The sequence below is a fragment of the Alternaria triticimaculans genome, assembly GCF_023758025.1.
Source record: "Alternaria triticimaculans strain BMP 0046 chromosome Unknown scaffold_24, whole genome shotgun sequence".
NCBI lineage: Eukaryota > Fungi > Ascomycota > Dothideomycetes > Pleosporales > Pleosporaceae > Alternaria > Alternaria triticimaculans.
In genome coordinates this window covers 141,484-167,596 of record NW_026055981.1, presented here as the reverse complement: position 1 = coordinate 167,596, position 26,113 = coordinate 141,484, and the positions used below count along the sequence as shown (strand labels likewise).

At 52.1% G+C, this 26,113-nt stretch overlaps 10 protein-coding genes across 10 annotated transcripts; 5 read left to right on the top strand and 5 right to left on the bottom strand.

The window, feature by feature from the left end:
• Positions 1 to 232: 232 nt before the first annotated feature.
• On the top strand, positions 233 to 1,156 carry J4E78_009892 (uncharacterized protein; the record flags this gene model as incomplete). Its single annotated transcript, XM_049370477.1, has 1 exon — positions 233 to 1,156. The coding sequence occupies one exon, from the start codon at positions 233 to 235 to the stop codon at positions 1,154 to 1,156; it is 924 nt and encodes a 307-aa protein (XP_049217823.1).
• A 90-nt stretch (positions 1,157 to 1,246) lies between these two features.
• Positions 1,247 to 6,008, bottom strand: J4E78_009891 (uncharacterized protein; the record flags this gene model as incomplete). The annotated part of the gene is made up of 2 exons (XM_049370476.1): positions 1,247 to 3,178; positions 3,228 to 6,008. 2 exons carry the CDS (start codon positions 6,006 to 6,008, stop codon positions 1,247 to 1,249), a joined length of 4,713 nt encoding a protein of 1,570 aa, XP_049217822.1.
• A 1,892-nt stretch (positions 6,009 to 7,900) lies between these two features.
• J4E78_009890 (uncharacterized protein) lies at positions 7,901 to 9,072 on the top strand (the record flags this gene model as incomplete). Its single annotated transcript, XM_049370475.1, has 3 exons — positions 7,901 to 8,079; positions 8,135 to 9,002; positions 9,061 to 9,072. 3 exons carry the CDS (start codon positions 7,901 to 7,903, stop codon positions 9,070 to 9,072), a joined length of 1,059 nt encoding a protein of 352 aa, XP_049217821.1.
• A 1,003-nt stretch (positions 9,073 to 10,075) lies between these two features.
• On the bottom strand, positions 10,076 to 10,895 carry J4E78_009889 (uncharacterized protein; the record flags this gene model as incomplete). The annotated part of the gene is made up of 2 exons (XM_049370474.1): positions 10,076 to 10,098; positions 10,709 to 10,895. The coding sequence occupies 2 exons, from the start codon at positions 10,893 to 10,895 to the stop codon at positions 10,076 to 10,078; spliced, it is 210 nt and encodes a 69-aa protein (XP_049217820.1).
• A 3,434-nt stretch (positions 10,896 to 14,329) lies between these two features.
• J4E78_009888 (uncharacterized protein) lies at positions 14,330 to 15,008 on the bottom strand (the record flags this gene model as incomplete). Its single annotated transcript, XM_049370473.1, has 4 exons — positions 14,330 to 14,356; positions 14,383 to 14,819; positions 14,913 to 14,931; positions 14,979 to 15,008. 4 exons carry the CDS (start codon positions 15,006 to 15,008, stop codon positions 14,330 to 14,332), a joined length of 513 nt encoding a protein of 170 aa, XP_049217819.1.
• Positions 15,009 to 16,011: 1,003 nt separating this feature from the next.
• Positions 16,012 to 17,312, top strand: IDH2 (NAD-dependent isocitrate dehydrogenase; the record flags this gene model as incomplete). The annotated part of the gene is made up of 3 exons (XM_049370472.1): positions 16,012 to 16,098; positions 16,193 to 17,185; positions 17,238 to 17,312. The coding sequence occupies 3 exons, from the start codon at positions 16,012 to 16,014 to the stop codon at positions 17,310 to 17,312; spliced, it is 1,155 nt and encodes a 384-aa protein (XP_049217818.1).
• A 1,364-nt stretch (positions 17,313 to 18,676) lies between these two features.
• Positions 18,677 to 19,780, bottom strand: J4E78_009886 (uncharacterized protein; the record flags this gene model as incomplete). Its single annotated transcript, XM_049370471.1, has 1 exon — positions 18,677 to 19,780. One exon carries the CDS (start codon positions 19,778 to 19,780, stop codon positions 18,677 to 18,679), a length of 1,104 nt encoding a protein of 367 aa, XP_049217817.1.
• Positions 19,781 to 20,278: 498 nt separating this feature from the next.
• On the top strand, positions 20,279 to 20,996 carry J4E78_009885 (uncharacterized protein; the record flags this gene model as incomplete). Its single annotated transcript, XM_049370470.1, has 3 exons — positions 20,279 to 20,482; positions 20,533 to 20,651; positions 20,702 to 20,996. The coding sequence occupies 3 exons, from the start codon at positions 20,279 to 20,281 to the stop codon at positions 20,994 to 20,996; spliced, it is 618 nt and encodes a 205-aa protein (XP_049217816.1).
• Positions 20,997 to 21,137: 141 nt separating this feature from the next.
• J4E78_009884 (uncharacterized protein) lies at positions 21,138 to 22,262 on the bottom strand (the record flags this gene model as incomplete). Its single annotated transcript, XM_049370469.1, has 1 exon — positions 21,138 to 22,262. The coding sequence occupies one exon, from the start codon at positions 22,260 to 22,262 to the stop codon at positions 21,138 to 21,140; it is 1,125 nt and encodes a 374-aa protein (XP_049217815.1).
• Positions 22,263 to 22,885: 623 nt separating this feature from the next.
• J4E78_009883 (uncharacterized protein) lies at positions 22,886 to 23,741 on the top strand (the record flags this gene model as incomplete). The annotated part of the gene is made up of 2 exons (XM_049370468.1): positions 22,886 to 23,075; positions 23,131 to 23,741. 2 exons carry the CDS (start codon positions 22,886 to 22,888, stop codon positions 23,739 to 23,741), a joined length of 801 nt encoding a protein of 266 aa, XP_049217814.1.
• Between the last annotated feature and the right edge of the window lie 2,372 nt (positions 23,742 to 26,113).

Below are 26,113 nucleotides of genomic sequence, written 5' to 3'. Positions count from 1 at the left end.
CCCAGGTCGAGGATATGTTGCATTCAATCTTATTCTACGACCTTTTTGATACTGTTAGAGTGCTATACCAGACTTGGACACCTTCCCCGCTGTTGTATGTTTTTGCCAGCACATGTTCTTTTTTGCCCATTTTTTGTACCCGCCACCTTATCAATCTAGGTCAGCAGCTAAATAGACGCCAGCAGTAATAAAGAGTATACGAGCCTAACATTGCTTAACACGCAAGCCCACGATGCATCAGGCAGAGGATGTGAAGACTCTTTTTGATACCGCGATGCACAAGCACGAACTAGAGCTATTCGAGCAGGTCAGGACCAACGCCCAAGGCAATGCGAAGGGACGCGACGATGAACGAGCCGTAGGCATTGCCATAAAGAAGAACTCGATACCAGCTCTTCACTATCTGATCAAACACGGCGTTAGCATTAAGCACATCGACGTTTCTGGCAAAGAGGTTGAAATTTCCACTCTCAAGTTCCTGCTCGCTCATGGCTGGGACATAAACTGGGCAGGAGAACCTCGATCTTGGCAGAGCCCCTTTATGTGGTCTTGTATCCATGACCGCGAGAAGCTTGCATGGTGCCTAAAGCATGGCGCAAAACTTGCCACGCCTGGGGAACCACCATACAAGAGGCCCATACTGCAGAAGGTTGCGGAGACGGGTGACATCGCAATGTTTGAGTTCTTGCGATCCGAAAGGGCTCCCTTGGGACCCTGTACACTGCATAGGGCGGTGCTCATGGCGGCGTTGGGTCACGAGGGGACGGACGACCCCGAAAAAGACGAGGAATGGCAACGGCGGAGCAGGGCGCGTTATGTCCAACGTATGGCGATGGTGCGCCATCTAGTTGACACCGTGGGCTTGGATGTGAACAAGCTGGACTTTCCGCGCGACACAAAATGGTTGCAAGGGGAAATGGGGACGCCACTAGAATACATCGTTGGCGTCGGCAGACCATATACAGATGCATGCGAGCTGACATGGTTTCTACTCGACCGAGGCGCGGATCCGGATGCTGCACTCGCCGAGGCGAGAAAATTTGACCATCCAAGCTTCATAGAGTGGGTGGAGGGTTGGGAGGCACAAGGAGGTCGTGGGAAGTTGGAGCAACACAAGCAAAAGAAGGGAGACGAGCGCGTGTGCTGTGTCCAATAACTAGCATGTATTCATAGCTATGATGTGAACTGACCTTGAACTACAATGAATCTCGATCGACACATCGCTGAACGCCCATCCTACTCTCATCTAGATGTCGTGCTGCTTTGTTACGTGGGTTGCATCAATGCCCTTTGCGACAGTCCCGACCCGACGAAGTGCAGGCGCTGCCGACGGTCTGTTGGCCCTAATTCTCTGTAACCTATTGCGCCATTGTACGGCAAGTACACTGGCAGCCTTCAGTTCCCTCGCCTTCTCTATCTTGATGAGATCGATCTCTGCCTGTTGCACATTGTACCCCTTACGAATCTTGTCTACCCAGTCTTTACGAGATACTAGCTGCTTGTCCACAGTCATCATGTCTGCTGGAATACTACGCCATGCCTCCCAGTCGAATGGCGGCAAATAGAGCATCTTGTGATCCTTGTTACAGATCAAAGGGTTTAGATCGTCCTCTTGAAGTTTCTTGTAACAGTTACGACAAAGCTGGAAGTAAAGGCAGTGCTTGCATACCCAACAGTCAGTTAGCATGTTCTCCCATTGCGTCCCGCAGTCTGCACCGCAGCCATATCCTGAGAGGTACGCCTTAGTGGTAGTTGTAGATGATGGAGATGTGGCTGGTATGGTTTCCGGACTGTTCTCGGACGTCGCTGGCACATCATCCTTGTGGGATGGCTCACAGCTTGGCTGTGCGGGCTCTTCAGTACCCGGTGCGTTTGATTTCGCCTCCGTAGCGTTGGTAGGTTCATATGGCCCGATTGCTTGCCATGCTGCAACAGCATCCGCATCTTTGTCGAGGACAGTCAACGTCTGAGCGAGGTTCGAGAAACGAAGAGAGAGTGAATCATCATCAGGAGCTTCAGGCCACTTGTCGAAGACACTGCAAAGCCGAGCCTGCGCTTGCGCAGCAGCTGACTTATTGTCTTGTTTGAGGCAGTATAGCCTTGCTAAACAAAGGCGAGGGTCGGAAGCTCCTTGACGAAGATTACGGATAATCGTTGTATTTAGGTTGACAAGCTTCTTCAATCGGCTGGTGTAGTCTTCGCAAGCGCTCGAGGGAGCTGCTGCAAGCTCAGCAACTCCCTTGTCAAGAAGAATCGGGGCCAACTTCCGGGCCGCGTTCCATGCTGGCATAAACAACGTTGGATTCTCGTCTGATTGCAGGACAATCCCTTCCCAGTGTTGTATACTCCGGTACTGATCATCTTGGGACGTACTTCCGTGGAATCTGAGGACAGCCTGGAAGTGCTGCAGCTGTCCTGTTGCTTCGGCAGAACTATCTACCCCCGGTTCCTCTCCAGTAGAAGGGTCTGGCGACTTGTAGTCTATAGCCTCCTGGTACAGAGAGATGACTTCTTCCACAGCTCCGACATGTTTTGCAGCCGCAATGATGCATGCATGGACGTCATCTTCGTATGCTGCTCTGCGTAACCAGTATGTTGGGCCACGGTTGTTGGCTGTTGCATCCTTCCAATTGCGAATGTATTCGATGATAGATTGAAAGCGCTTTGTGTCGGTCCAGGTCTTGAAGATACCTGAAAGAGCGTATAAGCAGAGCCAATTCATATCAGACGTTTCTTCGATATCCTGGCTCAAAAGCTCCTGGAAGGATCTGATAGCCAGGTCGTAGTCGCAACACTTCCTAAAGCAGTTTCCTTCCGTCCTGAGCAGGTCCCAGTAGGCCTCCTTGTACGCATCATCCGTCTCCAGTGACCCTTCGCCGAGCGACCTGAAATCCTGCATGTAACCGAGGGCTGCACGATAGTTCTTTTCATTCTCATGGGCCTTTGCTAGACCGAAGAAGAGTCCCCAGTTTGACCGAGGGTGTTGCTTCGCTTTCTCCAACGCAATAACAGCTTCCTTGTAATGCTCAAAGACGAGATACGTAGCGCCTACGCGGTAATCCCAGGTGGAGTTGTCGATTTCGATTTGCTTGTGCTTCTTCACCCAACCAATGTACTCGTCGATCTCTGCGTTCGAAGGCGGGTTCCATTCTTCAAAAGGTCTGTCTGGCTTGGATAGCTGTTTATCGGTGTCAAATAACCTTTCAGAATTGTCAGGAAGAACTCACCTTGGCTACAATACCCCATGAGATCCAAAGGTAATCCTTGTCTGTTGTTCCAGTCGAACAGCTAAACCAGTGGGTCGCCAGCCGCGCTGCGATGCGCTCGAGAACGGAGTATTTGCTCGCGGCATCTGAAATGATGGACTTTACCCACTCACTCTTCTCTGCATCCTTTGCATAGCCTTTGGCCACTTGCGAATTCTTCAGCAACGCCAAGATAGCGTCGAGGTTCTCTTCAGAATACAGGTAATCGTATTTCAACCACGACAAATTCTTCTTGGAGAACCACATATCGATCATCTTGGGGTCGCAGAACAAGTCAACCAGCTTGCCTCCGATCCCAGTCATAAACTTTCGTTGTGGCTCAAAATCATCGAGCGTCTTGACCAAGGCCTTAAGATACTCATAAAACCACAATGAAGCATGGTCGCGCATTGCTTCGAGGCTTCCGTCCTTCCGACTGTCGAACAGAACATCGATGCACAAGCTGATCATGGTAACGTTCACAGTGTTGTCGTCATCGAGGTGAATATGTACCTTTTGTGCCATGGCCTGGAAGAAATCATCGAACCTAAACCTGGCGTAATCTGTTGCATCACAAGCTTTTCGTATGAACCGGCGACAAAGCTCGACTTCGGCAGTAGTGATCGCTTCAGCATGTAACTGAGCGATCGCAGATTCGGCTCCCGAGGAAGTATCCACGGACAAAATATCCCTAAGGCCGTCCTTGAATTCCACCCTGCCCTCCTTGTCAATCGTGAGCACAGGCGAGTAGGTAGTAGCAATTTGATCTGTGAGGAGGAAGTCCTCCTTGAAGGTGAAGAAAAGAACGCTCTCGAGAAGCTTGATCTTTGGTGGGTAGGTACAGCCTGCAATCCACACAAGAAGAGAATTGAGCACCTGAGCCTGACGTGAAGTCAGAAGAGCGTCCAGCGTCTTGATTCTGTTTCTCTGTACGGCGTTCATGTCGGCACTTGTGTTGTTGATGACCTCCTGAACTTTTCCTTTAGTGTCGCAAGCGTTGATCTCCGTCAACTTGGCCTCCAAGTTTCTGTAGTTTCCGCGTATGCCTTCAAGCAAAAGCTCGATGTTCGCGTCGCTAAGAAGAGCCTTCAGACCAGGTTTAGTTTTGCAAACCTCCTCGATCCTGGCGCTTGTGACAGCTCTCAGATCGCTTGCGTTCGGCAGCGAGTCTGAGGCTATATTTGCATTGTTGCCCGCTCGTTCCATGGATTGGGCAGAGACTCTGCGTTTTCCGAGAAGAATGGTGTCGACATCTTTAACTCGTTGCGAGATCTCAGAAAGCGCATCGTCGTTTCCGGACACGAAGAGACGTAGGGAAACCCCGTTAGACTTGGCTGAAGACGCAGCTTGGCCGGCGATAGTTAACATCATCACCTCTACACTGTCCAGCTGGCCAGGACTATCGAAACCGTCCATGCATATGAAATAAGTCCCTTTCATGGCGCGCTGTAATCCCGAAACAAGATTATGGCATCGATCCTCAGCTCGCGCAATGCTTGCGAGTCGCGTGCACTCGTCTGCTACAGTTTGAGCATATCCGACATCTGCAGCTGCAAACTGGTATATGATGGACCCAATACACCGTTCGAGGGAGTCGTCTTTTTCATCTCCGTAGTAATAGTAAGCGATAAAAGCCTGATTAGGTCCGCGTGCAGCCCGACATTTCTTTTCGAGATGAGAAACAACGTGGTTGAAAAGATGTGTTTTGCCGAAACCTGAGTCGGCCTTCAGGAAGAGGACCTTCTTTTCGTGCTGTTCCAGATCAGCCCAGTGGCTGAATGCAGGCTCGTCTTGACTGAGCCATTCTCCTGTCCCTTCCACATGCGTTTTGCAGAGCTCACTGTGCCGCTTGGTCCAAGTCTCCCAGTCCCCAGGCTTCTTCAGTCCCAAACTGTTCGCTATCTTGACCAAATTCTCTTTCTGTTGGTCTTTATTAGCTCGACCGTCCAGAGTAGTCTTCATCTGCTGAGTGACGCTCAGAACCTGATCACCGACTTTGTATGTGGCTTGGAGGTATTCAAGTATTTCACTCTGGTGGCGGGCTCTTTCCTCGTCAGATTTGACGAGATGCTTCGCAAGCCCTCGAACTCCTACTAGTATGACATCAGCCTCGGCTCTGGTGAACTCCTGAATATGATTTTCCATGAGCTGGAGTGACTCTGCGACCGCATCGTTCGAGTTGAAGAGAATGATTCCGGCCATCGACTTCATTCGCTCTCTTGTGCTGGTAGCTAGCTTGTAGGAAGAACGAAGCACACCCAGAAACTGTGATAGAATCTCGTATGCTGGCCTACGAAGAGGGCGCGGCAAATAGGCTCCATCTTTGCCGGCCTCTTGTTCCAGAAAGTACACAAGACGTCGCAAGAAGGCGGATGAGCGTTCCATTAGAGTGACGAACCCGTCCATCATATCGTTGATGCCGCGTGCTGCTTGAATCACGAAGCTTATCGCATTCCAGCATTGAGCAGTTGGTCCGAAGATTACACTTGCCCCTTGTGCGACAATGCTCCCAAACTTCTCGAGACAGGTACCGACATTGTTGAGAACAGTTCGAGCATGTTGGTGGCTTTTCGTCGTTGACTCTTTGATGTCTGCATCAATCTGCAGCTGGAAGCTCTTGAAGGTAGTAGTACTATCTAGCTTTTTCTTGGTGGTGTCCTCATACTGCCGCACGACCTGTGGCCAGACTTCGCTGAGATCTTGGTCCTCGTCGAAGACCGGATCTGTAGGTTCAGGACTATCCCGCCCACGCCCAAACCTCATGTTTCAGTGCCCACAAGAATACTTCGAGGGTTTCTAGAAGCAGCGAAGCTATAGCCTCACGGGGGCCAGCAGGTCTGTCGCTAAGTCTGGGAGTGTTTGTCTCTTCTGCAAAAGATCGAGGTCAACTTCGGAGTAAGTATACCGTAGACTTTGGGCTGGGCACGCGCCCACTTTGTTGTCGCAGAGGCGCTATTAAAGCTATTACCTCCGAAATCCTAAGAACAGGATTTCCGTTTTGGCCCCCAGATCTCAGCCGTGCCTCACCACACGTCGCGTGCTTGATTGGCTGCTGAGTACCGTCTCATCATCCCGGTCCAAATACCATCACCGGTCTAGGTAAGATCGCGTCATTTGTGGTACTGCTGGACATGGTATAGCTGCAGGATATATGGTGTAGCATGACTGCAGTATTGTGGCTGCTCGTATTGTCTCCGCGGTGGGTACAGCCTATTGCCACGGCGTCGCTTGTTGACGGTTGTTGAGACTGGGGGTGTGTGTACGCCCTACGACATAGCACAAATCAAACGCGTGATGGAGTTAAGGTTGATGCGCAAAGAGATGCGATGATGGAGTGCTATGAACATCAGCGGGCGCGGCCCTGGGGGCGCGCGGTACGGTAGCTTCCTCGTGTGAGCCGAGGCCGGCGCTTGCTCCCGGGCTGACTCAGCGCCCGTCCCACCCACATCATGCCCACCACTTCTGGGCGCGACCGATCATCAGTGCCAGACACTTCAGCTCTCTCGATATGCTTGCCTTGATACTACATATGGGGTCATGCCCCGAAAGACTGTCTGCAGTGTTACAGTCAATCCAGCTAAGCCCATCCTACCCATGAGTTCCAAGGTTAAGTCTCCATCCGATGGGCGGGGTTTCTCTTGGATATGCGCTGCATCGTCATTTAGCGTCTCACGGTCGTACCACGCACTTCCATGCTGGGGTTCTGTTCTTGTTGCATTCTTCTGTATTGCCTTGCTCTCTGCCATTAAGCTTAATTTCGTGACTGGTATCATACTGAGAAGCATGAGCGCGCAAAGTTGCGCTGCGTCCAATGGGTGGCAGGTGGCATGGCGGGGCTCCTCACCGGATCTTCAGCTCGATAACATGTGAGGTATTGTTTACTATCGTGTCTTGTGTCTCATCTTCCTTCATTATTTGAACCCGCACCTCGATCAAGCGTGACGATGGCAGACGCTCGTCCGTGTTGGCGATGGCAGTGTTGTGAGTGCCACGGCGACAACAGCGTTGACAATGACCTTGGGTGTGCACATTGCGGATGTCATTGGAGATGCCATAATTGCAAGATTTTCGATGCAAGCTATAGGGCAGAGACTACTGCTGGATCTCTTACCGCGACGGCCACACATCAGCGGTTGAAAGCTGTCGTCCGCATGGCTGATCAGGTTGTGCCTTCCTCGTCGTAGGCCTACCCCACCAACAAGCTTCCTCTCAGCGCCCGGCACACGATGGCAATCGTCTCTCCTCTTTCACTTCTTTGCGCAAGGATACCGCCTGCTTGACCAATCTGCCTCCGGTCCCGGACCGTTCGCTAGACCTCTCCTTCACCTCCAATATACCCGACTCACTCTTGCCATTTCGAATCACTTTTTGCCATGGATACCTGTTTTCCTATATTGTTGCCTTATGGTCTTAGCAGCCAGTATCAGGATATCTTGAGAGGGAGGAAAGATACGCCAGTGCGATGTGGACTGCCGCAATACCGCACTGCAACGCTGCTGGAGATTTCGAGGCTCAATCCGTTTGATCCGCACCAGTCTCTGCCCTCTCTCGGCCGTACGCCCAACCCCCGTCAAACCATTCGACAAAGTAAGCCTAATTACCCTCGTCAGAAGGAGGATAATATGGGGTTCCAGCGCAACATCAAGAAAATCAATATGGGTCCAGCAACAGGCAAAGAGAGACGCGGTCGAGCGAGGCGAAAACCTCAAATTTCGGTGCGCAAGCTCCCCAAAGCTGGCTCCAAGTTTAGTCCCGGATTCCGAGTGGGCGCATCCCAGGACTTGCCAATCACGCTCGATAGCGATGATGACGCGCCGACAAGCACTCCCCAGCGGTAAGTCAAGACAAATCGCGCTCACAATACGCCTGTTCAACGCTAACATCGGTAGTTTTGACCCTCGTCGAACGCATGTCTCACTCGCCGAGCCCAACCTACGAGGTTTCCGCTACGATGGCACGAGTGAGAGCCCGCGCGCATTACCGAATACGTTGCATGCACCCATAGGCTTCGTCCTACGACGCTCCTCGCCAACATCTAGCGGGCCCGCAAAGGATGGATCGCATGCTGTACCCCAAGAAACACTACAACGAGATTCTGATGGCGGTGGAGAAGCAGCACCGATCCGTAAGCCTGCCACGCGACGCACACGCCAACCTCACGCACTCAATGAAAGCCGGAAAGAGAGCAAGCCTGGGACTATCAACATGAGTCTTATGGATATCGACGACTTCGGTCTGAGAAGTAAGGTCGCTCAGCTAATGGCTGTAGCACCCGCGCTACCCATTGTGGATCTCTATCACCTCATCATGGACAGCGAAGGCGATCTACCGTTGGCGAAGAAACAAGCCATCAGGATGAGTGAAGCACCACCGGCACGGCATCAACCAGGCTTGGATGCAGACGGCGAAGAGGTCATGGTCAAGATAGACCCCAACGATCCCGCTTTTGAGTGGGACGACGATGAACCTCAGCCTGAGTCAGCCGCTACAATCGCATCGAGACCACATTCCAAGCCGAAAAGCAAAGCTACAAAGTCAAAGAGTCTACACCATCATGCAAAGCCTTCCAAGAGCGCAAATTCAAGTGCAAAACACTGCTCAAATACGAGCGCCAAACGAACGAAGTCGTCTTCAATGAACCCTACGCACGCCAGAGAGACCAGCAGCGACCGCGAGTTCGTCGTCCCCGATAATACTGTTCATTACGATCTCAATTCTGATATCTCTAATGGCTCTGATGAGTTTCTCGGTGTTGAGGTACGCAGTAGACGTGCAGACAGAGACGTTGAGATGTTTGACAGCGAGGACCCATTAGATCTGGATATAGACATGCAGCCGCGCTTTGCATACACCGCCAGACTGATGAGGAAAAGGGCTAGAGTTTGAAGGATGTAAAGAGTGGTTCGATTGTACTTAGCGACAGGTAGATTGAGCGGTATTGATACCCGGCGTTTGGTGTATGTGGAAGAAATGACAGGTCGATTTCGGGTTGCTGCAATATTCTGTCAATGCATACACGATTCCGCGCAGCGTCGTACAAAGTGTACAGAGCTGCAGCCATCTGCTAGCTACGTGATGTCCATTCGTACTTTGTGGCATGAGCGCCTTGTCCTGTGATTGCTCCATTCAATGCCTGCTCGCTCTTGCTGTCACCTTTCAACGGGCGCTGAGACATTGGAGTCTCACAGGTAAGACAACAAACAGCAAAATCATCTTTAGCGCAAACAACATAGATAAACGCCATGTTCTCTCACCTTTGGCAGCGCGCTCTCAGTCACCTGGGTCTTCGAAGTGAGATTGGCAGTACACCATCCTTCCCATCCACCATATCTCCATCCTCTACCCTATCATCTTTCCCATCTCAAAGTCCCGACATGGCAGTCGACTGCCCCCAATTCTCGTACACGAAACCAAAACGTCTTCCAAAGAAACGGTGCCGCCCATTCAATGCCGCTTTCCGGGTTGCAGCGGCGCAACTCGATCTCGTCAATCGCAAAGCGGGTGGAGTTCGCATACCAGCGATCGTAGATTTGAGTGATGGAGAGCCCAGCCCGGAGGTAGAATACGAAATGGTGGAATTTGCTGTGCAGTAAGTCGAAGGCATGGGAGTGACTAGACACGATATCTGACGAATACACATAGGAACGCACTGGCAAAGGAACGTGGTCTCCCGAGTGGCAACACGTTCGAACAACGGTCCTTAAATTGTACGAGTAGTTCAAAGTCACCAATCTCGCAACGAAAGCGACGTTTCATCGTCGACTCGGATGACGAAGATAGCGGTAAGTCACTACCTAGGTATGCTTCACATTCAGACCCATTTACTCACCTTACTCAGCATCTTCAACGTCGTCTCCACCATCTAGCCAGAAACATCACCAGAAAGAGCGATCTATGCGTTCCGTTAGTCGCAACATAAAGCGACGAAGAGATAGCTTTCTATCTGACTCCGACACTCCCGGCGATGAACCAGTCAGAAAGGCGAAGAAGCCGCGACAAGACTTGGCGGCCGAGCTGGACGACCTGGATATCGAAATGGAAGGTTGGAGCGCAGCTGAAGAAACGCCTGGGAGACAGCGACGTAGAAGGTAGCCGCTGAGGTACACGGGCAGCGGGCGCGAGGTACGTTCATTCTGCGTGCCGCTAGGGGAGACACCACAAATCCTATTCTTTACAAACAAGATACATTTGACGCAAACATAGCACAAGAGCAGGAAATAATAAAGGCATGAAATCGTCTTCTCATCTATCCAACATCTAACTAAATAGACCCATCCCATCATCAAACAACCAAGAAACACCCGTCACATCTACCTCCTCATCGCTGCACTTCCCTATGTGACACAACTAACCCATCATCATCCGCACTTAATGGTGGCACATTTTCACAACAATGAACCCCAATATGAGCATGCCCACAAGAATACCGCCGATAATGCCGACTACAGCTATAGTCGACAAACCGCCTTCAGCGCCAGAGCTGCTGGACTTCACTTTGAGGTCCAGAGTAGACGTAGGCTCAGCAGCGGCATCTGCTTTGGAGATCTCGTGGAGGATGTCTGAGATGGAGGATGGAGAGGCCATGGGTGTGTAGGGAGTCGTCGGGGTGACGATGGTGGCCAGCGCAGAGAGCTGAGTGACAAGCGGCATGGTGGGGGGTGAGTACGTGGAGGTGGCTAGTGGCGCGATGGCGCTGGGGACGTTTAATGGGGCCATGGTGTTATGTTGGTTTGTTGAATTCGGGATGTGAGTTGGAAGTCCGGCTTCGAGACTATCGTGAAATGCGATGATGTAGATGGAGCTTGGTGATGGAAGGTAGTAAGCAGATATGGAAGATCTTTTGTAGAACGAGTGGCGATGTGGTGTGAATGATCGTGAGACATGATGCTTTCACAATAGCTGTTAGAGAGTTCTGGTAGACTGTCGTAAGTTGACAATGTTGCGAATTGTGATAATACTGTGGACTACTTACTGCTGGTCTCTCCGAGCCGAAACGGATGGACGGCACGTGATCATGCCTGTCATCCTGCGACCATCTCCACGATACTCGTGTTGAATCCTTCCAGATCACAATCATCTGTAAGCAGGATGCCTCAGTGCTCTTGGTGGCGCGCGCATATTCGCGTTGTTAACGCTCGACCCAATGAACTGCTGCATCTGCGTCTCCACCTCTTTAGCAGCTAAGCGCTCTTGCTCCTGTTGTGCTGCGAGAAGCTTCTTGTTCTTGTACCGCGTCACCGTTTGTTGATAGAAAACCCAACAAATGAACGAGAGGAAGAAAGGCGCAAAGACACACATGGGAATGAACCATGGTAAAGGAATGGGACCGATCATGCGTTGTTCGGCGTTGATGGGCTCAGCGCGGTGTGAGAACTTTAGTGCCGGCATGTTGTGCGATGAACAGAGAAAAGACTGTACGTATGTTATTTGGATTGGAAAGTTGCGATCGAAAGAATGTAGGTGAGTTGTAGAATGAGTGTGTAGGTAAAGAACGAATGCGCAGGTAAGAATGGCAGGTGGGGACGGGACCTTCACGATAGTTAAACCACAACCAGCACAGCCCCCAGCAAATGAAAAGAAGTGAAACCCACCCCAAAATAACCGCCGAAAACCAACGATGTTGCCGGCGCAGAACCAATCTCACTGTATCAAGTAACGAGTCTCGGAATTAAAAAAGCAAAATTGCAGGATACCTATGCGAAACTCTAAACTCCACTAGCTGGAAACGCGTCTGACAGCTGTACCTGTTTGATCTTCAACAACCACACCATATTCTCGCTGTCGACCAAAAAAGTCTACCTGCGATTCTCGCGATGCATTGAGGGCGAATGTAGCGGTGATACGTCGCTGTAATCTCGCGTGCGGTTATAATCGTAGGGTGGGCCGTTTGCACTCAACGGCGAAACTGGCTGACCGGCTGGGTACTCCGGATTACGGGCGAGCGCCGGCAGTTTGATCACAGGACGGGACTTTGGATTCGAGCTGCGCGTGGGTATAAAGCTGGGTAATTGCAGTCGATATTCAGCATTATCACCAGTTCCATGCGTCGCGACAGACTGGAAGCTATCAGCGGAAGTCCTTCGATCTACGTGATCTCGTGTGGCATACACACCTTTTTCGTCGAAGCCATCTTGCCAGTTCTGTGCGCGAGCAAGGTCGACAGGATCCATGCCATATCCCTCCGAAATTGGTATGTCAGCATAATGTGTGGTGGCAGGTGAGCCGTCACGGCGGCGGCGTCGTCCACGGACGACCTCTTTCTCATAATGTGGATAGCGACGGCGGCTATCACCCTTTTCCGGATCATGGGTCGTGGGAATTAGACCCCTACAGTACTTGATCGCTAGGAAGCCTACGAGGACGACACCAAGGGCCAGTATGATGACACCGATGATGTGGCCTGGGTTTTTCGCGAAGCGGGGACTGTCTCGCTTGGCGAAGGTTGAATGAAGATCAGACGATGCATCCACTATTGGCGTTATGGGATCAGTCATTTCGAAAGGTGTGCCGCGATCGAAAGCGACTCCGGTGGCTTTAGGCATCAGGGTGGACACGGTGCCGTAATCGACGTACGATGGTGACACATCAATCGGCGGTGCTACGTTTGGATTCCAAGGGTTGTTCGAGACTGCCTTTAGGAAGGGAGACGCACTTGCGTGAGCACTGGCGGCTGAGGTCGTCTTCGTACAAGCTGTGCAATGGTGGCAGCCGATGCTAGAAACGGGAATGTCCGAAGAGAAGAATGTGCCTCCATCGGATGCAGTGGATGTAGACGTAGGGACAGCCGACGAGTAAAAGGCACCAGGATCTACTGCTGTTGAAGTGCTTGTAGCGGAGGCAACAGCAGTCGTTGAGACGTCTGAAGAAAAGAACGCTCCTCCTTCTGAAGCAGTAGACGTCGTTGCAGCAACATCCGATGAGTAGAATACACCAGAATCGACTGCAGTCGAAGTGGTAACAGAAGACGAAGTCTTCGTATCTGAAGAAGCAGTTCCTTGCGCGGCATTTGGCCAAGTAAAAGCCGCCATAGTATTATTTTGTGACATGTTGGATGTTGAACAAGTATTGTTGGTGATTTCGTCTTGTTACGTCTGGTCGTAGTTGGGATGAACGAGGACCTGGGAAGATTGCGGGAGATCACTTGTAAACAGTAGCTCTAATCGCGGTGTCCGCACAGGTTCAGCACCATATGGTGACTATCACTGGACATAAGGCCTGTGAGCTCACAGTGCCGGGTTCGATGACACTGAGCGCTAGTCACATCAACGGTGACATTCTGAAGGGTATACTCCAACGCATTGTAAGCTTTCGGATTCATGAGATCGTGAAGGTCCAGCAAACCTAGCGCACAATGCCCGACGAAGTAGGGTCTAGGGTCTGTTCCTCTCCTACTCCAAGTATCAGCATACTGCTAAGAAATCACACGACCATAGTAGCAACCTTCTCATACCTAAGCACAGATCGACTTCAGACATGGCGTCTCCGTACAGCGTTCCTTACTTCAGCGGTCTCGCCCTGGCGGCTACTAACACGACCGATGCTTCGCCACTACAAAACAACGTGACCTCCGTCTATCCCAGGCCTCTACACCCACCAAACACTTCAAGCGCCGAATACCGTATCTGGCTGGGATTCTTCATCTTCGGTGCCGTTTCCGCTGCGATTATGGTCATAATGATGCTCTGGCTGTGCGCGTTATCATCTGGGGTCGCTCGTTTGGCTCGTAGAAAGGGCGAGGAGAAAGAGGAGCAGAAAAGCTTAGCAAGTGAATATGAAATGCATGAGAGGGTTCGGCAGCCGGAGCGCGCGGCGCTGCCGCTAAGAAGGGCTAGATAAGATGAGCATATAGAGATGAGAAGTAGAGTCAGGAAAGTCAATCGTATGAAAGTCAACTTGATAATCTTCTGGTACCAGCGAGTGTGATTCTGGTGCGTAAGCACCGTCTGTTGAATGCAAGGTAGCTCTGTGTGGCAGATGGTGCTTCTTCTATTGGACAGATCCACGGATGAAAGGTCAATAGAAAATTCAACTCTGCTACAGGTGATCAAGACTGAGCATCGCGTGGATGCAAAACCACAGTCCAACTATCCGTCGCGATCGCCGTTAAAACACTTCCTAGAGGAAGCTGACTGCTCACCAATGCGAACTTGATATCCTTGCAACCCACAAATTTGGATTCAAAGTTGACTTTCTTCTGCTCCTCAACAGGGATGAGGAGCGGCGTGTCCGGTTTATACTCGACCTCCTTTTCGGCTTTGAGCTTGCCATCCGAGCCGAAACACTCGAAGTTGATCTTACATTGCACCAGCGCTGAGAAGAGACCGGTGCCGAGTGCGGCTACGCAATGGAGGTAGAGGGAGACTAATTCGATCGACTTGTACGGTGAATCTGGGTAGTCAACCGTCACAGACGCGGGTTTAAGATCGGGCAGCGTGCTGCGGAACGCTGTTGAGGCGACTTGCGGTGGGGTTTTTGGCCTGATACCCAGGAAAGTGATGTTTGCGACGCCCAGCGCTCCTGCGGAGATGGAGGTGAACTGAATGCCTTTGTAGATCGTAATGGGAGTGACGACACCTGTAGGGGGGATTTCAAGGTCCTCAAACTGGGTTGAAAGAAGTCGTTGTCAGTTCTTGACCACCAATCATTGGGTAATGACAAAATACTCACGTCGAAGAGCTGCGTCGTTCTTCGGTCTAAGTGAGCCGATCGGACAACAACAGGCCATAAAAAGACGGCGATGAAAACAAAATCTTGGACCCGCATGATTGCAAAGGAGATGGAGAGTGAATATATACGGGTGTCTGGATAGTGCGGTGAGTGTGATCACTGGGGCAGAATGTCTTGAGCTTTATACCTCAGGAGTACGCCCGGTCGTAGCCTTTCTGTACAGCAATCCGTAGTTCTGTGTCGAGGCTGCTACGGATATGACCGGGGACGGCGTTGATACAACACAAAACACCGATATAGCGAAGTGAGCTGAATGTGAGTTCATGCGCGCATTCTCTGAGAAGATGCTAACGCTAGCCGCGATGGGTAGAGGTTGCATCATAGAGCGATGGACTGGATTGGCGTTCAAAGTGGCTTGTAGTCCAAGAGGGTCTCAGGTGCCGAATGCTGCAACTGCGTTACACGCAGTCTCAGTCTGAGCTACGATATGTAGGAGCATCCTACCAGAGATGAAGAAGTGCCATAGGTAACGGCTCTTAATGGCCGTGTCTTTCTTTCGGTGGGTCTTGTACACGAAACATACGATTAAAGACACCAGCTGATGGGTGAGAATGCGATCCAAAACGCGTCATGGTGAACTCGAGTCCTACCAGAGACGTGAGGTCGTGGAGACTATACGAGAATGATGAGTGTGAAGTAGGATGTCGCGATGTGTGATGTATTGGGTCGCTTTGTCGTGACATGTGACAAGCACTCGGTTGAGACATTCCGTTGCGCCGAGTGACACTAAAGTGAAGGCCCACGGCGGTATACTCCTGCACCAAGTGAATGTCAGTCGTGAGGCTTCCAGAGTATCGCCAGTCCATAATTTAGCGTTAGCCGAGGGTGCATGAGAATGCAGGGCGGTTGCGGGTGGGATGCCATGACGGAGGCGGAATGGACCGGTTTGGCGCACGAAGACATCCCGCGGCCGGTGGAGCTTTCTTTTTCTGTATCCGAGCTTTGCGCAACCCTCCCGCCGCGACCACCCACCTCGACGACCTGCTACCACCACCGTGTAGCTCCAATTGGGTCGTGACAACCTTGAAATACCCTCACCATGTTGGCTGCTCGCTCCTTCGCCGCCCCTGCGCGGCAATGCATGCGCCAGGCTACCCGCGCACGATGGGCGCCCGCGCTGTCCCAGGTGAGCTTCCCGCGGGACACTCGATTCTTGCGCCTCAAGACACTGGGTGTATAGGAAGAGAAAAAATAGCCTGGGGTTATCTAACATGTTGTAGATCTCCGCCCGCACATACGCCTCCGAAGTCGCCAAGTTCCACGGACAGAAGGGCAGCGACGGCAAGTACTCCGTCACTCTAATCGAGGGTGATGGTATCGGCCCCGAGATTGCGCAGTCGGTCAAGGACATCTACTCGGCCGCCAACGTCCCAATCAAGTGGGAGTCGGTCGACGTCACCCCGCGCCTGAACGAGGACGGCAAGACGGTCATCCCCGACGAGTCCATCGCCAGCGTCAAGAAGAACTTGGTCGCTCTCAAGGGCCCCCTCGCGACCCCCATCGGCAAGGGCCACGTCTCGCTCAACCTTACTCTCCGCCGTACCTTCAACCTCTTCGCCAACGTCCGCCCCTGCAGATCCATCGCCGGCTACAAGACGCCCTACGACGACGTCGACACTGTCCTGATCCGTGAGAACACCGAGGGAGAATACTCTGGCATCGAGCACATTGTCGTAGATGGCGTTGTCCAGAGCATCAAGCTCATCACCCGCGAGGCTTCTGAGCGCGTTCTGCGATACGCCTTCCAGCACGCCCGCGACATTGGCAGGAAGAAGGTCCGCGCTGTGCACAAGGCCACCATCATGAAGATGTCCGACGGTCTCTTCCTCAGCACCGCCCGCGAAATCTCCAAGGAGTTCCCCGACATTGAGTTCGACGCCGAGTTGCTGGACAACACCTGCCTGAAGATGGTTACCGACCCTGTTCCCTACAACGACAAGGTCCTTGTCATGCCCAACTTGTACGGAGACATTCTCTCCGACATGTGCGCTGGTCTCATCGGTGGTCTCGGTCTTACTCCCTCCGGCAACATTGGTGACAACTGCTCCATCTTCGAGGCTGTCCACGGTTCCGCGCCCGACATTGCTGGCAAGCAGCTCGCTAACCCCACCGCGCTTCTTCTCAGCTCCATCATGATGCTGCGACACATGGGTCTCACCCAGGAGGCCGCCAACATTGAGCAGGCCATCTTCAAGGTTCTTGCTGAGGGCAAGGTAAGCATCAGACATCATCTTTGTATATGAAGACATGCTAACGATGTTACAGACCATCACCGGTGACCTTGGCGGCAAGGCCAAGACCTTCGAGTACGCCGACGCCGTCATCAAGGCCCTGAAGTAGATTAGGTTATGGATTTGACGAGCATTGAACGACCGAATGGTAGCGATTGCATACTGTGGATATGTATTAGGCCTTGTACTATAGCTGCCATCTAGCTAGATATACCTCTTGAACTTTGCACGTTATGATCGATTCACTATTGCCGGAACTTGCGTGAAGTACTAGAAACGGTCATTTTAATATGTTGTTTGATATCAGCGCCGCCTGAGGTGGTAGTGACGTTAGATGTGTGCCATAGATGCGGTCTTGCAGAAGAATGGCAGCACCTCCAACGTCCAACGGCAACGCGGGCAAGTATTGCCGAGCAACATCGCGTTACCTTGACCAAGACCCCATCACAACCCCAATCTCCCAATGCCACCCAAACCTCCCATCCGGCTTCCTGCGAAACCTCCTACTGCACCGAAAGCGTTCGCGAAGCCCTCACTACCGGTTCGACCCGCAAATCCAGCCCCGCGCACTCCGCATCCATCAAAGCCCACCCCAGCAACACCATCTCGCACCGCTCCCCCACCACCACCACCATCACCCCGATGGCATGAAACCGCACGCGCTCGCACAGGCGGCCGCTACCTAAAATGGGGCACAAACGGCATCGTAGCCATCTGCGCGCTCCTCTGGATCCGCGACCACTTCATTGAAATCCAGCATGTGCGTGGCTCCTCCATGGCACCGACCCTCAGTCCTGACGCACACGAGACAGGTCGGGAAGATTATGTTATTGTGCGACCGTATCAGGAGCGGAGAGATGGCAAGAAACGGGCTGTGAAAGGAGAGAAGGGGGAAGATGGGAAGGATGGCGCTATTTTCTGGGGCGTAAAAAGAGGCGACGTAGTAACGTTCTGGAAACCGCATAAACCGGGGGAAATGGGGATAAAACGCGTTGTCGCGGTGGAAGGGGATACCGTTTATCCTACACGGGGTTACGCGCTTGATCCTGCTTCGTTCAAGGACAGGTTGAAAGGTGTACCGGATGGACTACCTGATCACGACGAGGACAGCGTTGCGGCTAGAGATGGGGAGGAGGTGGGTAAGGTTGTTGTGCCGTATGGACATGTGTGGATTGAGGGGGATAATTGGCGGAAGAGTTTGGATAGCAATGATTTTGGGCCGATTAGTAAGGCGTTGATACAGGGGAAGGCGGTGAGGGTTTGGAGGGACTGGTTGGGGCTGAGGGAGGTGGGGGATGAGAGGGTGAGGGGGGAGAGGGGGAATAGAAGTAGGGTTGTGGAGGGGAGGAGTGAGGTTCCTGCGGTGTTTTTGGATGGGTGATCGTAAGAGAGTGATGGGATGAATTGATACCCAATAAGGATGGAAAGACTGTTGCGGTAGTGGATAGGTTTGTACATGTATATCTACCCCATTCAGTCTCTCTTGAAAAGCGTCTCAATCTCCTTACAAACCGCATCGGTCACACCCTTCGTATTCTCACTTCCACCCAGATCCTTCGTCTTAACCCCCCTCTCGGTAACATTCTCAATCGCCTTCATCAACCCATCAGCCGCCTTCTCCTCCCCGACCCACCTCACCATCTCCGCCGCACTCCAGAACGCACCCACGGGATTCGCAATTCCTTTCCCCGCGATATCCGGCGCAGACCCATGAATAGGCTCAAACATACTCGGGTTCTTCCTCGTAGGATCGAGATTCGACGACGGCGCGATACCAATCGAGCCACTCAGCGCAGCCGCAAGATCAGACAAGATATCCGCGTGTAGATTTGTCGCAACGATGGTGTCGAGCGAGGAGGGATGCAGCGTCATGCGCACCGTCATGGCGTCCACAAGCATCTTGTCTATCTCCACGTCCTCGTACTCTTTTGCGACTTCGTAGAAGACTTTGTCCCAGAGGACCATGCCGTGGCGCTGTGCGTTGCTCTTGGTCACCATGGTGAGCTTCTTGCGTGGTCTTGAGCGCGCGGTCTCGAATGCATATCGCATTACGCGCTCGATGCCCACGCGTGTGAAGATGCTTACTTCAGTGGCGATGGTGTGCGGGCTGTCTTCGTGAGATGTGCCGCCTTGGCCGGAGTACTCGCCCTCGCTATTCTCGCGGATGATCATCCAGTCGAGATCGCCGGGTTTACAGTTTGATAGAGGGGATGTGGTGCCAGGGAGGATGCGTGTAGGTCGGACATTGACGTATTGGTTCAGCGATTTTCGGATTGGCAAGATGAGTGACCAGAGGGATATATGGTCTGGTACGTTGGGCCAGCCGACGGCACCGAAGTAGATGGCATCATAGGCTTTTAGTTGCTCGAGACCGTCCGATGGCATGTACCATCCTCGCTCGAGATAGTTCTTGCTACTCCAGTCAAAGGTTGTGAAGTCGAATTCGAAGCCGCCGATGGTTTTGCTCAAGACGTTGAGGACTTGGATGGCGGCTTCTGTTATGTCGACGCCGATGCCGTCGCCGGGGATGCAGGCTATACGGTGTATGTTGGTAACAGAGTGGATATGTGACGGCATCTTAGTGGTTGAGGTTGCTGTAGGTTCGGAGATATGTTCAAGCAAGGATCAGAAGGTCCGATTGATAGAGATCGGGATGGCGATATATTACCCTGCAGGTGGTGGTGTTCTCTCGCGATCTGACGACGATAGCAAGCTCATGATGTCTTATACCGCAGGCAGGTCACGACTACCGGACATTCTTTCCCCGCCCAGGACAAACTACTCCCGGACATAATTCTACGTCCCGACGTCGCTCCCCAAGACAGATGCAGCGCCCATGTGCAAGGTGAGCTAGCCGCTCGCAGTTCCCCTCTCGAGACCCTGTGCGTCGCGCCTTCCCCGCGCTAGCTCACTGCAGCCGCATGCCCCACCAAAGCCACGCGTGTCGAACGCACCAGAGCTCACCGCTTGGGCCGAGACCACCTTTGCCATAACAAACGTCTTTCTGCCTTTCTCGCATCTGAACCCCAATTGCTTTTTCCAACACTACAACAAAACACCACATACTACCCCACAATGGCTGCTGCGTATCCTCCCGGCGGAACCTTCTTCGAGACGGTCAAGAAGAGCTTCGTGGACGTGCCTGTCGATGAGTCCAAGGACAATGCTATCTCGACGAATGAGTTCCTAGAGGCGGCTGAGAGCACGACTACCCTGTTCGATGTCTTGGGCTCGGTGGCGTTCAAGCCTGTCAAGAACGACATGAGCGGCAACATCAAGGTGAGGACTTGAACTGATGCTGCAGGAACAGCTGTATTAATGCGAGGCAGAAAATCCGCGACAGACAGCTCGCAGCACCCGCCCAGTCAGAATCACTCCAAGAGCTTGCCCTGAACGAGCTCAAGGAGAAGAAGCACACCGCCACCGAGGGTCTCGTATGGCTGAACCGGTAAGTCATGCATTTAAAACCCCAACGTCCTGTCACTAACTTCTGTACAGTGGCCTCGACTTCACTGCCCAAGCCCTCCGCCACAACATCTCGAACCCCTCCAAGGAGCTCGCCGACTCCTTCCGCGATGCCTACGGCAACACACTCAAGCCCCACCACTCGTTCATGGTCAAGCCCATCTTCAGTGCTGCCATGAGCGCCACACCCTACCGCAAGGACTTTTACGGAAAGCTGGGCGATGACGAGAGCAAAGTACAGGCTGAGCTCGAGAAGTGGCTCGCGGCCTTGGAGAAGCTGGTCGCTATCCTGAACACATTCTTGGCGAAGAAGGAGGCCAAGTGGTAGACAAGGAAAATGGAGCGAAAATAGGTACTGGCATGTCCTACGCTATGAATGATGAATATGATCAGCTATATAATGCTGTATGATACAAGCTCTATGTCTTGCGGCCGTGACCTTTGTGCCTTCCCTTCTCATTCCACTCTCCTACTTCCTCCTCTCAAACACAAACAGCGCCTCGTCCTTGCCCGCAAAACTCGGCAACGGCATCCTAAGCACCAACTCAAACTGCTTAAGATTCTTCTCCACCCACTCATCAACCACCACATCCTTGAACCCCGTAAACCCATTCCCGTTCTGCGTCCCCGCAACTACAATCCTATCCCCAGCGAACGCCTTAAGCAGCGGACCCGTGAACCCCCCTGTCGCTTGTGGATATACCAGCAGTAATACGCATCCCTTCCCGCCATCATGGCGTTTAAGATACTCCTTCCCATCCATGATAATAGTATCTTTGATCCACGTCACCCGATACTCACTAACCTGATTATCAATAGCCCGTACATCAAGTCCCTTCTCCGTACCAATATGCGAAACAGGAAAGTTGCGGAGCATATACGTCCAATACCCATTTCCACTCCCCACATCCAGAATAGGCAAAACATCTTCCTTGGCCGGCCGCGCCGGCTGAGCCAGTTTAGCCAAAACATGCAAAGCGGCGTAAGACGGGACTGCGCAGCCAAAATGGTGGTAGAAGATGGGGAGGATGTGATGCGAGATCCGCGTGTTTGTTGTTGAGGGTAAAGGACCCGCCCATTCTAGTTCTTCGCAGGAGTAGGCCCACAGATCGAGGTAGGGGTTTTTGTGTTGGCGGGGGGCTTTTTTGGGGTCTCTTTTCGCGGGGAGCAGGGTTTGGGTTGAGTTGTTGAGGTAGCGGTTTGTTAGGTGGTTTCCTACGCGTTTGCGCAGGGTGTCGGCTTTTGCGGATTTGGTAAAGTTGTTTAGGGCTGTGGGGAGGTTGTTTTGGGGGGAGAAGAGGGTGGTGTAGGCTTGGATCTCTTCTGGCGTTGGGAACTGGGGTGGGTCGAAAGCCTTTCCTTCGTCGTCATGATACCATCCATGGAGACCGTGGGCTCTCTTTGCTTCGATGGCTCTTTGGGTTGCGTGGAGGGTTGTTTCGGCTTGGGCGCGGTAGATGTATTTGTCGGTTGGGGGGATGCCGAAGGATTCTCCTATACATTGTGCTAATGGCTTGTTGCTGTGGGTTGGAGAGTACTCTTTCTCTGTCCAGGCCTCGAAGAATGCATCGGGGTTGAAGTTGGTCAGTGCCATGTTGGTGGTTCACGGGTAGATGCCGATCCGCGATTATGCTTGCAAACCTGCACAACCACCAGTACAATTTGCAATCCACGATCCCAACTCTTTCTCGTGCCGGTACGTCAACTCAGAACGGTAGATGGTAAACAACGCGCGAATCGCAATAGTTTGGTCGTAGTGCTGCGATCGGACTTGTTCCGCAACGTCTTCGGCAAGCGGCCAATGAGGGCTAGCTGAGAAAGAAGCAGGGGCGATTCCGTCATCCATCGGTAATCCGCCTGGTCAGCAAGCGTCTTCTCTCTTCCCCACAAGAGGCTGTTACTAACCTGGCCGTGCCTTAGTCACTCATTGCAAATGCGATGCGCGAAGTCAATGAAGCTTCGACATGATGCGCGAACTAACCCTCCCCCTACTAACAGCTATAAAGGCGCCTCGACGCTTTCGATGCCAGGATTCCTCCTTTCGTGATGACAGACACATCTGGTGAACATCGCTCTACTACAACCGATACTTCGTATTCGACAACCACAAAGACACTTACAGTAGTCGTTGGTCTTTTCGCAATCATCCTGGCTTTCTCAAGCACTTTCCGCAGTATCTGGTTCCCTGCTGTTTCTACCAAACCCGCCACACGCGCAATGTCGACCGCAGGCCCAACTTCAATGAAGCTCACCAAGCGCGGTTGGTCGCAACGCGGCCATGCTGACCACGACTGGCTGTACACATACCACACTTTCTCCTTCGCCTCGTACTATGACCCCAGACACGAGAGCTTCGGCCCACTGAGGGTCATCAACGAAGACAGAGTAAAGGCCGGCACCGGCTTCGGTACGTACACCCCGTCCCATATACACGCCTACTCTTTTCTAACACTACCAACCAGGAACACACAGCCACGCCGAATTCCTCATCTTCAGCTACATCGTCAACGGCGTCCTCGAACACAAAGACAGCATGGGCAACCTCGAAAACCTCAAGCGCGGCGAAGTCCAATTCACCTCCGCCGGCACGGGCATCCGCCACTCGGAATACAACCGCAACTCCGACTCCGAAGTCCACTTCCTCCAGATCTGGGCCAAGCCCAATAAGCGCGGTCTGAAGCCGCATTACGAGACGAAGAAGTTCACCGACGAGGAGAAGACGGATAACTTGGTCAGGATAATGGAGTCCACGGACAGGATGGAGAAGAGTAAAGGTGCTATTGGGCTGCAGGCTGATCTTAGCATGGATGCGTCGATTTTGAGCCCGGGCAAGAAGGTTGTTCATGAGCTTGTTGCTGAGGGGCCGAGGAAGCTGTTTGCTCATGTTGTCATGGGTGGACGGTCGCAGCCTAAGCAGGGTGGGGCGCAGATCAAGATTGGGGATCAGGTCTTTGGGGAGGGCGATGGCGCGTATATTGAAGGAGTGAGCGGGCCTGGCAAGATTGAGATTGAGAGTGTGGGTGAGAAACCTGCGGAGTTCTTATTGTTTGATATGGGGCCTCAGGATGCGTAGATAGGTCTGAGATCATTTTAGTGGCTGACATTTCTTATAGTAATACAAGTGTAGATCCCAAGTAAAGTTTTGCGTGTCATCTTAGCACGCTGCCGTCCATCCAAAATATTCCGCATCCGACATGTTAGGATTTTCGTCGACCTGGGGGAATCCATAGATTTCGTTCTTGAGCCTTCGCTTCAGCTCTTCCAACACTCGACGATTCCGCTTACTGAAGGTTCCTGGTCTGATTGATGTCGCTAGTGGGACTGTGGGTATCTTGAGTACACAGCTGGTGACCATCACCATGTATACTCCAATGGCTACGCTAGGCTCAGCTTTTATCTTCATGGCTTTTGGAGTGAGATGGGATCGTCTGCGTGAAGAAGAGGTTGGAGGGTGATCATACGCGAGTTTGTGACCTGGTGGGATCGGAGGTGTAAATCTTCAGCGGTTGGCTTTCACTAATCGTTTGATAGCTACGCTGTCTGCCTTTGAAGTCCATGCAATCGGTTTGCTCCCCGTTCGACATCTGATCGAACGCCAGAGTCGCGGTTTCATAGATGCGATGCCAACGCAACGGTTTGATCCTCTGACCACCTACTTATTGCCAGCGCGCAAATCCACACCTTGACACGCAAACACTAGGTATCTCATCATCTCTAGGTTCAGTGTCCGGCATCCGACCACCTCACCGGTGTCGTCGCTGTATAATCCGGCTCGATCAACACATGCTGTGTCAACGAAGCGTCACTTCCAATCGGCTCGCTTTCGTCATCAGCGTAATAGCCTGATGAGCTTCCCGAAGGCGTTCTCCTGAGACCAGGCCTTCTATCTCGTGCAAGAACGACACCACAGCCATATATGGCACAGCATAGTGCTGCGATGAGGATGCCTACTAGGACGCCTATCGCGAAGTACGGAAAACATGGGGGCATGTTTGGAGGGTCTTGGTTTGGGTTTTGGATAATACCTGTCATGATTCGTGGTTGGTCGAGTGAATGGGTAGTGGTTGTTTTGTGACTGGAATAAAGCTATTGGAGAAACTAATGTAGCGTAGTAGCAGGGCACTATATATACATATTCCGGCTTGCCCTCCACATCATGTGGGTGCTTCAGCTTGCCAGACGCGCCTATCATGCGCACCTAACTTTTCCCCCCAGCGTTTGTTTCCCTTATTAGCTTTGCTTCAACTATGTCAAGGCTTTTTATCCTATAGTTCTTCTAGTATATCTTTTCTTTCTGTCTTATTCACCGCGTCGTTCGCAAAAGGGTTTCCAGATTCATATCTTGAGTCACTGTGCGATATTTGCGTTTCCCTACCTTTACCGAGAACGTCTACTCTGTAGGAGAGGCTCGGAGACTCTTCGTAACGGGACGATGAATCGCTGATGCCTGATCGAACACTGTATCTAGAGCTCGATGGATATGCCGGCCCTGGTATAGTAAGGCGTTGTGCGACGCTATGCGGTGGTGGCTGCACTTCTTCCTGTATAGATATGGCTTGAGGCGTAATAGGTATGTTGCGCAGACCATGCTCCTCATCTCTTTCATGAGATCGATGGTGGAGAGACAGGAGTAACCGAAAGGTGAATATGATCTGGATGAGGAGGACAAGGAGGATGACTAGGCAGATTACTGCTATGCTTTCGATCTCCATGTCGTAGTTGTTAGAGGATGAGCGATGATCATGATGTTCAGACGAAGGAATGGATGAGAGATGTATCTATCGTGAGCACACGTACGCGCGACGCGTTGTTATGATGATACCGACAGCAGAACAGCCAACGCAGGACGAGGCGTCTGGGAAAGAAGTCTATTCCAAATCCAAATCTGGATCTCACGATGACGTCTCAATAGTATAGCGTTGATCACTCCGTCATATCCCTGAACTCCGCGATTTCTTTGCTTTCTTTCTCTCTTAGCTAGCACTTCTCACTGCACACGTCCGTTACACACAGGTTACAACCACCTCCCTCTTCCTACCAGAAATCGCCGTAATCACAACCCCCGTTACTAAGCGTAATACACCACCCCTGGATGTGCATTTTCCGCCGTCTGCGTTGGTCTCGGCCGCGTCGTTCTATAGTCGTAGTATAAGTCTGACTGAGGATCTGTTTTCTTGGGTCCAGCGTGGTAGTTTCGCGTTCTGATCTTCATGCGTCGGAGCCACTCTTTGAAAAGAATCCAGCGCCAGATGAGGGGGGTTGGGGAGTTGGGCATTTCAGGTGAGTGAGACTTTACTGCAAAGATGTGGTACCGCGAACTTGAGAGATTTTTGGGTGGTGCTCAAGATGTGGAGACGACAGTGTCGCGAAAGATATGCAAAGAGGTAGAAAGTATAACAGGATTAGTGAACTCATCAGTAGATGACACTTATCGTGACGACTAGT